At 31.7% G+C, this 14,269-nt stretch overlaps 1 protein-coding gene across 1 annotated transcript in view; it reads left to right on the forward strand.

Moving 5' to 3' along the window:
* LOC138333917 (uncharacterized WD repeat-containing protein alr3466-like) overlaps positions 1–9,453 on the forward strand; it is a 32,454-nt gene extending 23,001 nt beyond the window's left edge. Inside the window, 8 exon segments of the mRNA XM_069282571.1 lie at positions 4,103–4,239; positions 4,623–4,748; positions 5,130–5,182; positions 5,466–5,564; positions 6,715–6,901; positions 7,143–7,258; positions 7,816–7,909; positions 8,793–9,453. Coding sequence (XP_069138672.1) covers positions 4,103–4,239; positions 4,623–4,748; positions 5,130–5,182; positions 5,466–5,564; positions 6,715–6,901; positions 7,143–7,258; positions 7,816–7,909; positions 8,793–9,071 — 1,091 coding nt within the window. The 3' untranslated portion in view covers positions 9,072–9,453.
* The last annotated feature ends 4,816 nt before the right edge of the window (positions 9,454–14,269 follow it).

A 14,269-nucleotide genomic window follows, 5' to 3' on the forward strand; every position in this document is an offset into this window, starting at 1 on the left:
TAGACGTATGGGGATTTGATGATGATTAAGACCTTACAACTTTTCCATATTATGTATTTTTTTAGACGTATGGGGATTTGATGATGATTAAGACCTTACAACTTTTCCATATTATGTATTTTTAGACGTATGGGGATTTGATGATGATTAAGACCTAACAACATTTCCATATTATATATTTTTTAGACGTATGGGGATTTGATGATGATTAAGACCTTACAACATTTCCATATTATATATTTTTTAGACGTATGTGGATTTGATGATGATTAAGACCTTACAACATTTCCATATTATATATTTTTTAGACGTATGGGGATTTGATGATGATTAAGACCTTACAACATTTCCATATTATATATTTTTTTAGACGTATGGGGATTTGATGATGATTAAGACCTTACAACATTTCCATATTATATATTTTTAGACGTATGGAGATTTGATGATGATTAAGACCTTACAACATTTCCATATTATATATATTTTTTAGACGTATGGGGATTTGATCATGATTAAGACCTTACAACATTTCCATATATATATATTTTTTAGACGTATGGGGATTTGATGATGATTAAGACCTAACAACATTTCCATATTATATATTTTTTAGACGTATGGGGATTTGATGATGATTAAGACCTAACAACTTTTCCATATTATATATATTTTTTAGACGTATGGGGATTTGATGATGATTAAGACCTAACAACATTTCCATATTATATATTTTTTTAGACGTATGGGGATTTGATGATGATTAAGACCTTACAACATTTCCATATTATATATTTTTAGACGTATGGGGATTTGATGATGATTAAGACCTAACAACATTTCCATATTATATATATTTTAGACGTATGGGGATTTGATGATGATTAAGACCTTACAACTTTTCCATATTATATATTTTTTAGACGTATGGGGATTTGATGATGATTAAGACCTAACAACATTTCCATATTATATATATTTTTTAGACGATGGGGATTTGATGATGATTAAGACCTTACAACATTTCCATATTATATATTTTCTAGACGTATGGGGATTTGATGATGATTAAGACCTAACAACATTTCCATATTATATATATTTTTAGACGTATGGGGATTTGATGATGATTAAGACCTTACAACATTTCTATATTATATATTTTTTAGACGTATGGGGATTTGATGATGATTAAGACCTTACAACATTTCCATATTATATATTTTTAGACGTATGGGGATTTGATGATGATTAAGACCTAACAACATTTCCATATTATATATTTTTTAGACGTATGGGGATTTGATGATGATTAAGACCTTACAACTTTTCCATATTATGTATTTTTTAGACGTATGGGGATTTGATGATGATTAAGACCTAACAACATTTCCATATTTTATATTTTTTAGACGTATGGGGATTTGATGATGATTAAGACCTTACAACATTTCCATATTATATATGTTTTAGACGTATGGGGATTTGATGATGATTAAGACCTAACAACATTTCCATATTATATATTTTTTAGACGTATGGGGATTTGATGATGATTAAGACCTAACAAAATTTCCATATTATATATTTTTTTAAACGTATGGGGATTTGATGATGATTAAGACCTAACAACATTTCCATATTATATATTTTTTAGATGTATGGGGATTTGATGATGATTAAGACCTTACAACATTTCCATATTATATATTTTTTAGACGTATGGGGATTTGATGATGATTAAGACCTAACAACATTTCCATATTATATATTTTTTAGACGTATGGGGATTTGATGATGATTAAGACCTAACAACTTTTCCATATTATATATTTTTTTAGACGTATGGGGATTTGATGATGATTAAGACCTAACAACTTTTCCATATTATATATTTTTTAGACGTATGGGGATTTGATGATGATTAAGACCTAACAACATTTCCATATTATGTATTTTTTAGATGTATGGGGATTTGATGATGATGATTAAGACCTTACAACTTTTCTATATTATATATTTTTTAGACGTATGGGGATTTGATGATGATTAAGACCTAACAACTTTTCCATATTATATATTTTTAGACGTATGGGGATTTGATGATGATTAAGACCTTACAACATTTCCATATTATATATTTTTTAGATGTATGGGGATTTGATGATGATTAAGACCTTACAACATTTCCATATTATATATTTTTAGACGTATGGGGATTTGATGATGATTAAGACCTTACAACATTTCCATATTATATATTTTTTAGACGTATGGGGATTTGATGATGATTAAGACCTTACAACATTTCTATATTTTTTTTTTTATAGACGTATGGGGATTTGATGATGATTAAGACCTAACAACTTTTCCATATTATATATTTTTTAAACGTATGGGGATTTGATAATGATTAAGACCTAACAACATTTCCATATTATATATATTTTTTAGACGTATGGGGATTTGATGATGATTAAGACCTTACAACATTTCCATATTATATATATTTTTAGACGTATGGGGATTTGATGATGATTAAGACCTTACAACATTTCCATATTATGTATTTTTTTAGATGTATGGGGATTTGATGATGATTAAGACCTAACAACATTTCCATATTATATATTTTTTAGATGTATGGGGATTTGATGATGATTAAGACCTAACAACATTTCCATATTATATATTTTTAGACGTATGGGGATTTGATGATGATTAAGACCTTACAACATTTCCATATTATGTATTTTTTAGATGTATGGGGATTTGATGATGATTAAGACCTTACAACATTTCCATATTATATATTTTTTAGACGTATGGGGATTTGATGATGATTAAGACCTAACAAAATTTCCATATTATATATTTTTTAGACGTATGGGGATTTGATGATGATTAAGACCTAACAACATTTCCATATTATATATTTTTTAGACGTATGGGGATTTGATGATGATTAAGACCTAACAACTTTTCCATATTATATATTTTTAGACGTATGGGGATTTGATGATGATTAAGACCTAACAACTTTTCCATATTATATATTTTTTAGACGTATGGGGATTTGATGATGATTAAGACCTAACAACATTTCCATATTATATATTTTTAGATGTATGGGGATTTGATGATGATTAAGACCTTACAACATTTCCATATTATATATTTTTTAGACGTATGGGGATTTGATGATGATTAAGACCTTACAACATTTCCATATTATATATTTTTTAGACGTATGGGGATTTGATGATGATTAAGACCTAACAACATTTCCATATTATATATATTTTTAGATGTATGGGGATTTGATGATGATTAAGACCTTACAACATTTCCATATTATATATTTTTTAGACGTATGAGGATTTGATAATGATTAAGACCTAACAACATTTCCATATTATATATTTTTTAGACGTATGGGGATTTGACAATGATTAAGACCTTACAACATTTCCATATTATATATGTTTTAGATGTATGGGGATTTGATGATGATTAAGACCTTACAACATTTCCATATTATATATTTTTTAGACGTATGGGGATTTGATGATGATTAAGACCTAACAACATTTCCATATTATATATATTTTTAGATGTATGGGGATTTGATGATGATTAAGACCTTACAACATTTCCATATTATATATTTTTTAGACGTATGGGGATTTGATGATGATTAAGACCTAACAACATTTCCATATTATATATTTTTTAGACGTATGGGGATTTGATGATGATTAAGACCTAACAACATTTCCATATTATATATATTTTTAGACGTATGGGGATTTGATGATGATTAAGACCTAACAACATTTCCATATTATATATTTTTTAGACGTATGGGGATTTGATGATGATTAAGACCTAACAACATTTCCATATTATATATTTTTTAGACGTATGGGGATTTGATGATGATTAAGACCTAACAACATTTCCATATTATATATTTTTTAGACGTATGGGGATTTGATGATGATTAAGACCTAACAACTTTTCCATATTATATATTTTTAGACGTATGGGGATTTGATGATGATTAAGACCTAACAACATTTCCATATTATATATTTTTTAGATGTATGGGGATTTGATGATGATGCTGTAAAAGCCCTCCAACACATGAAGCCTCAGGACCTACAGAAACTCATCAGTAAATACAGCATTCTCCTCGACTCCGACTCCGACTTACTGCCACAGAATGCTAAACAAGGGGCAAGTAATTCTGTGTTTCATTCTTAAAATTTGTTTATGTACAATGGCCTTACAATAATCCAAACACTTGTGTCTCCTGACCAAATTATCCGGATTTCAAATTTTCTGGACTGCTGGATTACATTTAATCATATTTTCTGTTCTCTGACATTTTCCTTCGTCTTGTGAGTTTTTCAGGCTATCAGATTATCACGAATCCACTGTACTTAAGTATATAACTGAATTTTAATACTACATGGATGTACTTTTAACTTAATCTAGATGCTACATGTACTTTTAACTGAATTTAAATACTATATGTACTTTTGAAAATTGTTACACTTTTCTAGAAATGTATGATAAATAGTCTTGTGTTTTAATGTTAATTTTTTTTTTTTTTCCAGGACAGTGACTCAGTAACGAATCGTGTAGCAGGGTTTGTGTGTAAACACGTGTTTGCTGGCCACACAAGCTGTGTGACATGTTTGGTAGTGATAGGACGGGACCAGGGAATGAACTCTACATATGTGGTAAGTGGTATTACTAGTTAACAAGAAAGGCACCGTATGTTGTTCATATTCCACTAGCTGACCAACATATTGTCATGTGGCTGACATATATAGGATGGTTGTCAGATTATAATTCTTGATATAGGACAATGGATGTCCTTCAGAGGTTCCAGTTTTCTTTCACCTTGGAAACTTGATAAATCTTAAATTCCATATCACAATACCAGTAAATCCCAATTTAATCAGAAAAAAAACTAATAAAAGACTGTTTGATGTAATAGAGTTCCTAATCATTATGATCGCCATCATTTACTTCAAAGAAACTACATTGTTAGTCTCAAAATGACCCCTGTTCTTCTAATGAACCAATCAAAAGGCATAAAGTTTATCATATTGTTACAGTTAAGTGCTGGCTGGGACAGAAGGATTTGTCTGTGGGATTTAGAAGCTGGAGAGTGAGTAACATTATCATTAGTATAATCATTTTTGTTGGTTTCACATTCTGGCAAAGAACTTATTGTTTTTAATTTGTAAGAAAATTTATTCATGATAGCAAATTGTTTAATTTCAATTATAGATTATTGTAAAAATATTTAAATAAACTCTTCTGGATCACATCACTTGTATCATGATTATAACAAATTTATTTATTTTATGTTACTTAGAGAGGGAAATGAGTTGCATGGATGTTCAAATTTAGTTGAGTAACTTTATAATGCATTAACTTATGTGTTGCAGTTTAGTGGACACATTTAGGAATACAGGAACCACAAACTTGGAGAATATAGAACTGGCCTGTGATGGTGTCATCATGGATATGGACTTCTCACCCAAATAGTAAGATACCCACCCAAATAGTAAGATATCCACCCAAATAGTAAGATATCCACACAAATAGTAAGATATCCGTACAAATAGTAAGATTATCCACACAAATAGTTAAATATCCATCCAAAAGTAAGACGTACTCACAAAATAGAGAATACACGGTTAGTATCTTACAATACAAGGTTTATTTTGGTGCGAGACTTAGGAAAGCCGAGATGACGAGGCTTTGCCGAGTCATCTCGTCTTTACGTGTCGAGCACCAAAATAAAACTTGTATTGTAAGATACTAACCGTGTATTCTGTTTATCCTGCAACCATTATGGCTTTCAAAACAAAAGCAAATTGACAGTTCCTTACTTTGTTTCGCTCGAAGCGAGACGCTTCTTTGATGCGGAGGTAAAGATTCATTCACATAACCGAATGAGAGTGTACTCCTTTTTACTGCCGTGGGAAATAAATAAGCGCATTCACAAACAGTAACCGTAATTCTATTCAGGGTGATATATCACTGAAAGGAAATGAAAATACTCAAATAACGACCAATACCCATTAAAGAATTACTTAACAATACATACCTTTGTCATGAGCCAAGAAAAAGACGACACCGCCATTCGAGATTTTCAATATCGTAAAAATGACGTCATTTCGATGAATGTGACGTCACGTTTTAGCGGGACTAAATGACGTTTCATTCACCGGAAGGTTCAAGTTCTGGGTCAAGTTAGAAAAAGTTCCGTCAGATATGGAACAAATTCACGTGATCGTATTGACGGATAAAGCATATCGTATCGACGGATAAAGCACAAGTTTATCCGGCAGTAGTTATCGGTCAGTATGTGGGACAGTTGCAGGATAAAGTAAGATATCCATACACTGTCAGATAGTAAGATATACACAAAAATAGTAAGAAATCCAGCCAAATAGAAAGATATCCATACAAATAGTAAGATATCCACACAAATAGGAAGATATCCACCCAAATAGTAAGATACTCGTACTGAACATTATCTGTCTCAAAAGTTCAGGGGTAACTTTCCAAGGATAGAATTTGGTTCGGTAGAAAGATACTCCATAGACATACTTTCTTTCTATGAATCAGCTGATACACTGATAAGAATAATCATCATTTTTATCATGATTTGTACTTCTTCTTTTTCAGTAATGAGTTTGCCTATGCCTCCAGTGATAAGATGGTCTATATTAGGAAGTTTAATACCAATGGTGCCAAAATGACCCTCGTCAATACGCTTCAGGGCCATGAAGGGGAGATAACTTGTGTAAGGTGGAATCCTCACGGCAAAGGATCATGGGTAACAGGATCAGAAGACAGTACCATCAGGATTTGGGTAAGGCATAGTCTTCTGTATCTGGGGGAATAATTTAGGTGAAGCTCCTGAGGTGTGATTTATACAAGGTACATGTATATCAAGTGTATGTACCATATTTGAACCAATAAGAACCTGTGGCAGTTAAAAAAAATGATAGATTAACCCAATATGCTATATTTTTCACTTTAATTACTACAATAGTATCCATCAGTCAATGGAAAGGAGAGAGTATGTTTTCCATTGGTGATTTATTTTGTAGGCAGGACATGGTTTGAACGAGTGTGAGACGGTTCTGTCAGCTCAGGGTGGAGTGTGCTGCCTGTGTATTGACATGCAGAATGGTGCCATAGTGGTTGGTGCACAAAAATATATCAGGTAAATAGCAGAAAAACTTCACAGACAATACATTTATTATTGTCGGAAGTAGCTTGTTTTCAATGACAAAATCAAAGCATTGGATGACAAATGAACAATAAAACCAATATGAACATATTGTTTTTATATATTACAGTAAATTTAAAGTCAATGCATTCATTTGAAAATTCTTTAAAAAAGGAACAAACCACAATGCATTTTATACCAAATGAGCATTAACAGGCAGTTGTGTCTATTATAATACATCAGTTACTATATACCAAGCTGATGTGAATAAAGCATAATTTGTATACACGATGAGTCCTCCTTTGAGTGATTGTGACGTCATATTTTTGTGATGTAACATTCACCAGAAGGTGGTGATTATGACGTCATATTTTTGTGATGTAAAATTCACCAGAAGGTGGGACTATTCGACAGTAAATAGTAGTTTACCCACATCTCAAATCCTTCAAGTTCTTACTTACTGAAGAAAATCATAAGTCAATAAAATACTAATCAAAGGTACATGAAATTGCTTAAAAATATATTTTAACAGCTTTTGATTGTACTTGCAGAGTATATGACCCAGAAAACTACCGACTGGTTCAGACTAACGAGGGCCACACAGACGCAATCAGAAGTATCATACATATACCAGAACGTAACCAGGTAAGTCTTTACTTATTACTTCCCTCTCTAATACCCGCGGGACTGTAGATATATGTTGTGTCAATTTGACCATCTTTCCATCAGTTCTTTTTCCAGGATCTAGTTCCTTTTCACTGCTTATGATGGAAATTTCATATGCCATTGATTTGCCTATCTAAAAAGATATTTTTACCAAAAGTAAGAAACTATGGCTTGATTTTGAAAACTGTGCTAGCTCCCTAGGAAGGATATCAGATAGTTGATTTTTTCCATAGAGAAGCAGTGAGATGGTAAAGAGATCACTTCTTAATTGGTTTTATCTCCTTCACTATTTTTCACTGAAGTCATGTACTGTAAATCAACTTTCTTTCTTGACTACTAAATTTCTCAATTTTCATTTTAAAAACAAGTTTGTGAACATAACTGTTGCAGATTTAAAACTTAAATGAAAATTTCTATAAATTTAAATGATGTACGATTGTAGATGTTACTTCGCAGAGATAAACTTTCACAAATTTACTTGAATTGTGAAATTCGTGAAAGTAAATCAAACAAAAATGAATGTTGGCTTATAAGTATGAACAGGAACAGACTTAAGTGTAATGAAGGTCATATTGCTCTAGATCTATGATATTGTATAGAATTATTTATATAATATGTCTGTATTTTAGGTAGAGGCTTGTATAGGCATACAACCTGTTGTCCAATTTCAATTTTCTTTATACATCTGACTATAAAATACATTGAAATCTGAAATGAAATCTGTATTTTACAAACTGACTATCTGGTAATTTATGATCTAGATATAATTAGTCATTACATTTGTACATGTATTTAAAACTTTGTTGAACTATTTATGATGTATACATCTTTTTTCTGAATCACCATTTCCTTATTTTTGCAGTATGTATCATGTTCCTGGGATAAAACTATTCGTGTATGGAACGGATGGAAGATGCCAAAACGAAAACGCCAACCAAAGGATGGTAAAAACGCCAAGGGGGCTGATCGTAAAACGTCAACCTCAGCTGTGAAAAAGGTAGGATTTGTCGACCAGGAAGAAACGGAAGGAGAGAAGGGAGAAATGGATAATAAATCCAAGGATTTGGATAACAACACGGATAACGAGGTGTTTACAGACACCGACGGGGAGTATGCATCTCCAGGAGAAGAAACAGAATGATTCGGATGATTTAGTTTTAGTCACAGAACTTGTGTTCGTAAAATTTAAAAGAAAGTGAAATAAAAAGCACAGAGATACATGTTGAAAAGCTACTCTTAGGAGAAACTGAAAAGTGTTTAAGGAGTATACTTTAAAGAATTTTATACTAGGATATTGAAATAGGTGCTGTGTTATAGAAAAAGAACAATACTATAATGGCCTTATAACCCAAACAATTAATATATTGGAACTTTGTTTGAGCAAGAGTCTGGTCTATCTTTTTTAGAGTTATCTGCTCTTGTTAATAGCTGCTCATTATAATGAAAATTATTTGTTTTCTAGAAAAAATGCCATAAAATACTGAGAAAATAACATATTTTCTCTCTAAACAAAATGATGTATCGGTACATGTGTTTTTTTGTTTTTATTCAGGGTATAACTGTGATCTTTTTGGAAAGCACCTGTTTTGTAGAGCACATACTGAATATATATACATGGTATGAGAAACCATGTATGATTATCTTAGCAGAAAATACAATGGTAAAAGATAAACCAATATGTGCTGGAAGTTATATATATATATATATATATATATATGTGGGAATGACAGCGTAAAAAATGTTTGAATTTGAATGGCTTGCAATTCAAGGATGTAAGAGGAAGATGATTGGAGAATGAGCTAAGTTGTTAAGTATAGGGTTCAGTGTGTGAAATATGAGTGCATGAAAGTAAGTATGAAATATTTTTATAAGTTTTAAAAAATGGTTATGTTTATATACATGCATGTGTTACATTATTTATGTTAACCATTTAAAACAAAAGAGAACTTTGTATGTGAAAGTTCAAAATTACCTTCTTTTTTTTCCATATTTTGTTTTAAAATTAAAAATGAATTTTGCTAGCATATACTGTATATGATATATGATTTATACCAAAACTTAAAATAAACAAAATTTTATTGCAATTGGAACCAGCCAAAAGGACTTAAATATATTAGTTTTGTCTTATATTATTTCTTTGTGTTTTGCTAATTGCCAAATTGATTTCATTTAAATACATTTATATGTTTTATTTTTACATCTACAAATGAATTTATACATGATTTGTTGGTGTAATTTATTTTCTCTCTGGCCTAATCAGAGTTATTGTTTTGATGAGTCTGGCCTACCAGAGTTACTTCCCCTGTTCCAGTACAGAATATTTGAGACAAGTTGATCATAAGGTGTCTGTTATTAATGTTGACAATCTTGTAAGAAATAATGTCATTCCTCGTAGATTATAATTCTTTGTCAAAAAGAAATGTCATTTTAAAAGAAAGGGTCAAACACTTCCTGGTGTTGAAGGACATTCTTGTGTATTTAAAGCATAAACTCACTCAACAACAGGTACTGTATGAAAATGATAGCATTTTCTGTAAAAATAAATTCTTTATATTAAGTAACTCATTTGAACTTCCACTATGACAGTAGTGGTCTAATGTGTAAAGTTTCCAACTTCTACACCTGCATGTACACTAACTTGACCTCTTCATCAGGGTTTTGAGTTCAAAGACTTCTGGGTCTGTGGTAACAAGTGGTTAAGATGTCCCAGCATATTACCACAAGCCCTCCACCTCTGAGTCATGAGTTCAAATCATATATGGGGCAGTTGCCAGGTACTGACCACTTGTTGATGGTTTTTCACTGGGTACTCTGGCTTTCCTCTGCCATTTAAACTGGGCCTATAACACAATTACACCAATACAGGATACATAAGCATCTGTTCCTCTTTACTTTCAAATAGATATTACTCGAGGGAAAGTTAAATTGAAAGGTTTTTTTATTGTGGTCGAACTGAGACTGAAACTTTGAAGTTTCTACATAAATCTATATGTTTAATCTTGTTTTTGTGTCCTTTAGGGAATCTCTGATACAAATTATGAGACACATGGAGATACTTTTAAGTGTTTATATAATTTTGCGTATGTCGTTGGTAGGACTCTTTTTGTGGTGCTTTTGTTTAGTGGTTTATAATCAATTGTTTAAAATTGATAAAATTTATTGTTGCTGAAATTTTAATATTTTAATTGTCCCTCTGTGGTCCAGAGGAACTACAGTGAACATTCAATAATCCAAACACTTGCGTACCCAGCCCAAATCGTTCAGATTGCGAGTTTTCTTGACCACCAGATTCTGTTTACTTATAATTAAATATATTCCCTGATACTTCCGTCCGAATTGTAAGTTTTTCAGACTTTTGGATCCCAGGTTATCGTGGAACCTCTGTATATTTCTAAACAATGATCTACCCATCCTTTCACATATTACTTTGTCTATTTTTTCCCACTAATATTTGTCATTGAAATTTACATTTTGAACCATAACCATAGGTACACTTGTGGTGAGGTAGTTTAATGTACCAGAAGTAGGTCATTGTGACCTATATTTTGACTTCATAGATTCCTTTGTAGGAAAAAGCCATGAAGTAGGTCACAATGATCTACTTGAAGTAAATGACTTGACACGCTCACAAGAAGTAACAGAAATATAGCCTTACAAGCTTCTCTTTGTCGCTAGTTGAGGACTTTAATTTACAAAATTGTAGTAATATCTTTCATTTTGGATGGGAGAAAAAGTTGCAAGAATGATGTTTAAAACACCCTAGTGTATGTAAAAAGTCAAATCAATTTAAAGATGCTCCACCACTGACAAATGGTATTTTTTCACTATCAAAAACAGGAGCAGACGATTTAGTATTTTTCTTTAGTTACAAAAGTTACTTACTTTACATCATTACCACCATTGAAAAGTTTGAGCTTCTAATTTTACTTCAAGTTAAAAATATGAAAAAGAATTAATTGCATCCCGAAAAAATTCCCTGGCACTATATTCTATATGGAATGAAGTAATGATTGTGCATGCACCAAAGGCAAAATAAATTATTTTATGTTATTTTTTGTGCTAATTAGGCATATATACACGATTACACATCAATTATTGTTCAAATGATGAATATCATTTATGCTCTGTCGGCGATGGAGCATCTTTAAGTCAAAGCATCCTCATCTTCCCTTTATATATCTAAATGCAGATGTGCTATTTTTACAGGTCAAGAAAGTATTTATTTTTTTTTCATACTTTGTATAAGCATATCACTTCAATTTTTCATATCATACATATTTTGACACAAGTTCACTTTTTCTATTCATTTTCGGTGAATTAAAATGTTTACTTAAAATTTAATCAGGTGAAATATATATGAGTTTGAAATATTGGTATACAAATGTATGTTTATGTAGTTCTACAGTGCTGTGATATTCTAGCTATGTCTATGTGTGTCTCTCCATCCTCTATTTTACATGATACATACATGTGTATAATTACTATTCCATTAATTAGTCATTGTATACTATTGTATACATGTCAATGTAGGATAGGAACCCATTATGTTATTAAGATTTAATGCTATCATATAAAGAAATTGTTATAATACATTGTGATATACAAAAAAAAAAAATAACAATAAATTTCTATTTTAACAATTCTTTCCTTTTATTTTTATTATGAAACAAAATATGTACCGAAGCAGTTTGATTTTATAGTTATCTCCCATGCCAGATTTCCAAACTGAGGTCCACATATTGTTTTTAGCTCATTTGTTGAAGTGAAAAATGCAAACAGCTTTAGTGTACCTTGACCTACTTAATTACTTTAACCTACATTCAGTCTTGTCTAACTTAATTACCTTGACCTACTTTCACTCATCTAACCAAATTAACTTGACCTACTTTCACTCATCTAACCAAATTACCTTGACCTACTTTCAGCCTTGTCTAACTGAATAATTTTGACAAAGCTACTTCAGCCTTTTTTATCAAAATTACTTTGACCTATCTCAGTCTTGTTGAACTGAGTTACTTTGACCTTTTTCAGCCATATGTGTATCCCTGGTCAATACTAGCCGCAATATATCGCTCGGCTAGAGAGAACTTCTCTTTAGCTCGATCGGTTGAGCATCAGACTAGTAATCCGGAGGTCCCGAGTTCGATCCCTGGCAGAGGCAGGTATTAAATTTATTGTAAATCCTGCACCATGTTACATATGTAACTGAATTACTTTCCTCATTCACTTCTTAAACCAGATTTGCAAAAGTCAAGACTCCTAATGTTTCCTCTCAAACCAGCCAGGATGATTCCATGATACAAATGTGATAAAATTGTCAAATAAATCTGATTTGGGGCTGTGTATCACATGTAAAATTATAACAGCTTGACCTAATTTTTTTTTACATTTGACCTATATTTTAAGAAAAGGTTGGTCCATACTTAATCTCTTACAACTTCCTACTTTAATTTATGGGTCCACCTAGGGAAGGTGGGATGTCTTATGCTAAAAACTAGTTTACAGTGACCCCTATTTTGACCTTTGACCTACATTTATTTATTTGTTTTTTTTTCACTTTATCTCCTTTATTTTGTAAGACACTAAAGCTTGATACTTTGTGTATGGGTCCACCAAGGTGAGCTGATGTGTACCAAGACCAGGTCACTGTGACTTACATTTTAGATTTTCCATTACTATGTGGCACTGGAACTTATACACTGTACTTATAAGTTCTGTATCTGTTCGTAGTTTGATAAGGTTTTATAAAGTCTATCAACCAAGTAACTCGTACCCTAAGTATAAGAGTCCCAGCACTGCCTAGAAATCTGTCCATATGAGCAAGGGAGACAACCTCCTGGCACATACCTACGACTCTGATTTGCCCATTGTCTCTTTGCCTATTCCATCACTTGTAAAAGACTATTGAAAAATTGATCACAGGGATTTGAGAATTTATTACAGTTTATATAAATATGGGCCAACCAGAGTGCCCATAGACCATTGTTAGACATTTTAAAGATTAAGATCAAAAATTGGTAAAAAATTATACCTAACATAGTACTATATACGCAAAGGGCACTGGACTCTGAGACCAATCAGAGTGCCCATAGTCCATTTTTATACGTTTTAGGGGTCTAGATAGTTTATGAGCACTCTGGTGGGTCCATAATTATATAAACTACAACTAATTCTCAGATCCCTGTGTAATGTTGTTCATTACTGTGTAACTTCAGGTAATGTAACTTTGTTGATGTAGATTCCCAGAGTCAGTCGGTGTAGAAACAATCTATAACTATCTGATCAGACTCAATGTGTAGTGTCTGATAAACGATACTGTCCCTATCAGGTGTTGTGACA

Source organism: Argopecten irradians, chromosome 10 (assembly GCF_041381155.1).
Source record: "Argopecten irradians isolate NY chromosome 10, Ai_NY, whole genome shotgun sequence".
NCBI classification, from domain to species: domain Eukaryota; kingdom Metazoa; phylum Mollusca; class Bivalvia; order Pectinida; family Pectinidae; genus Argopecten; species Argopecten irradians.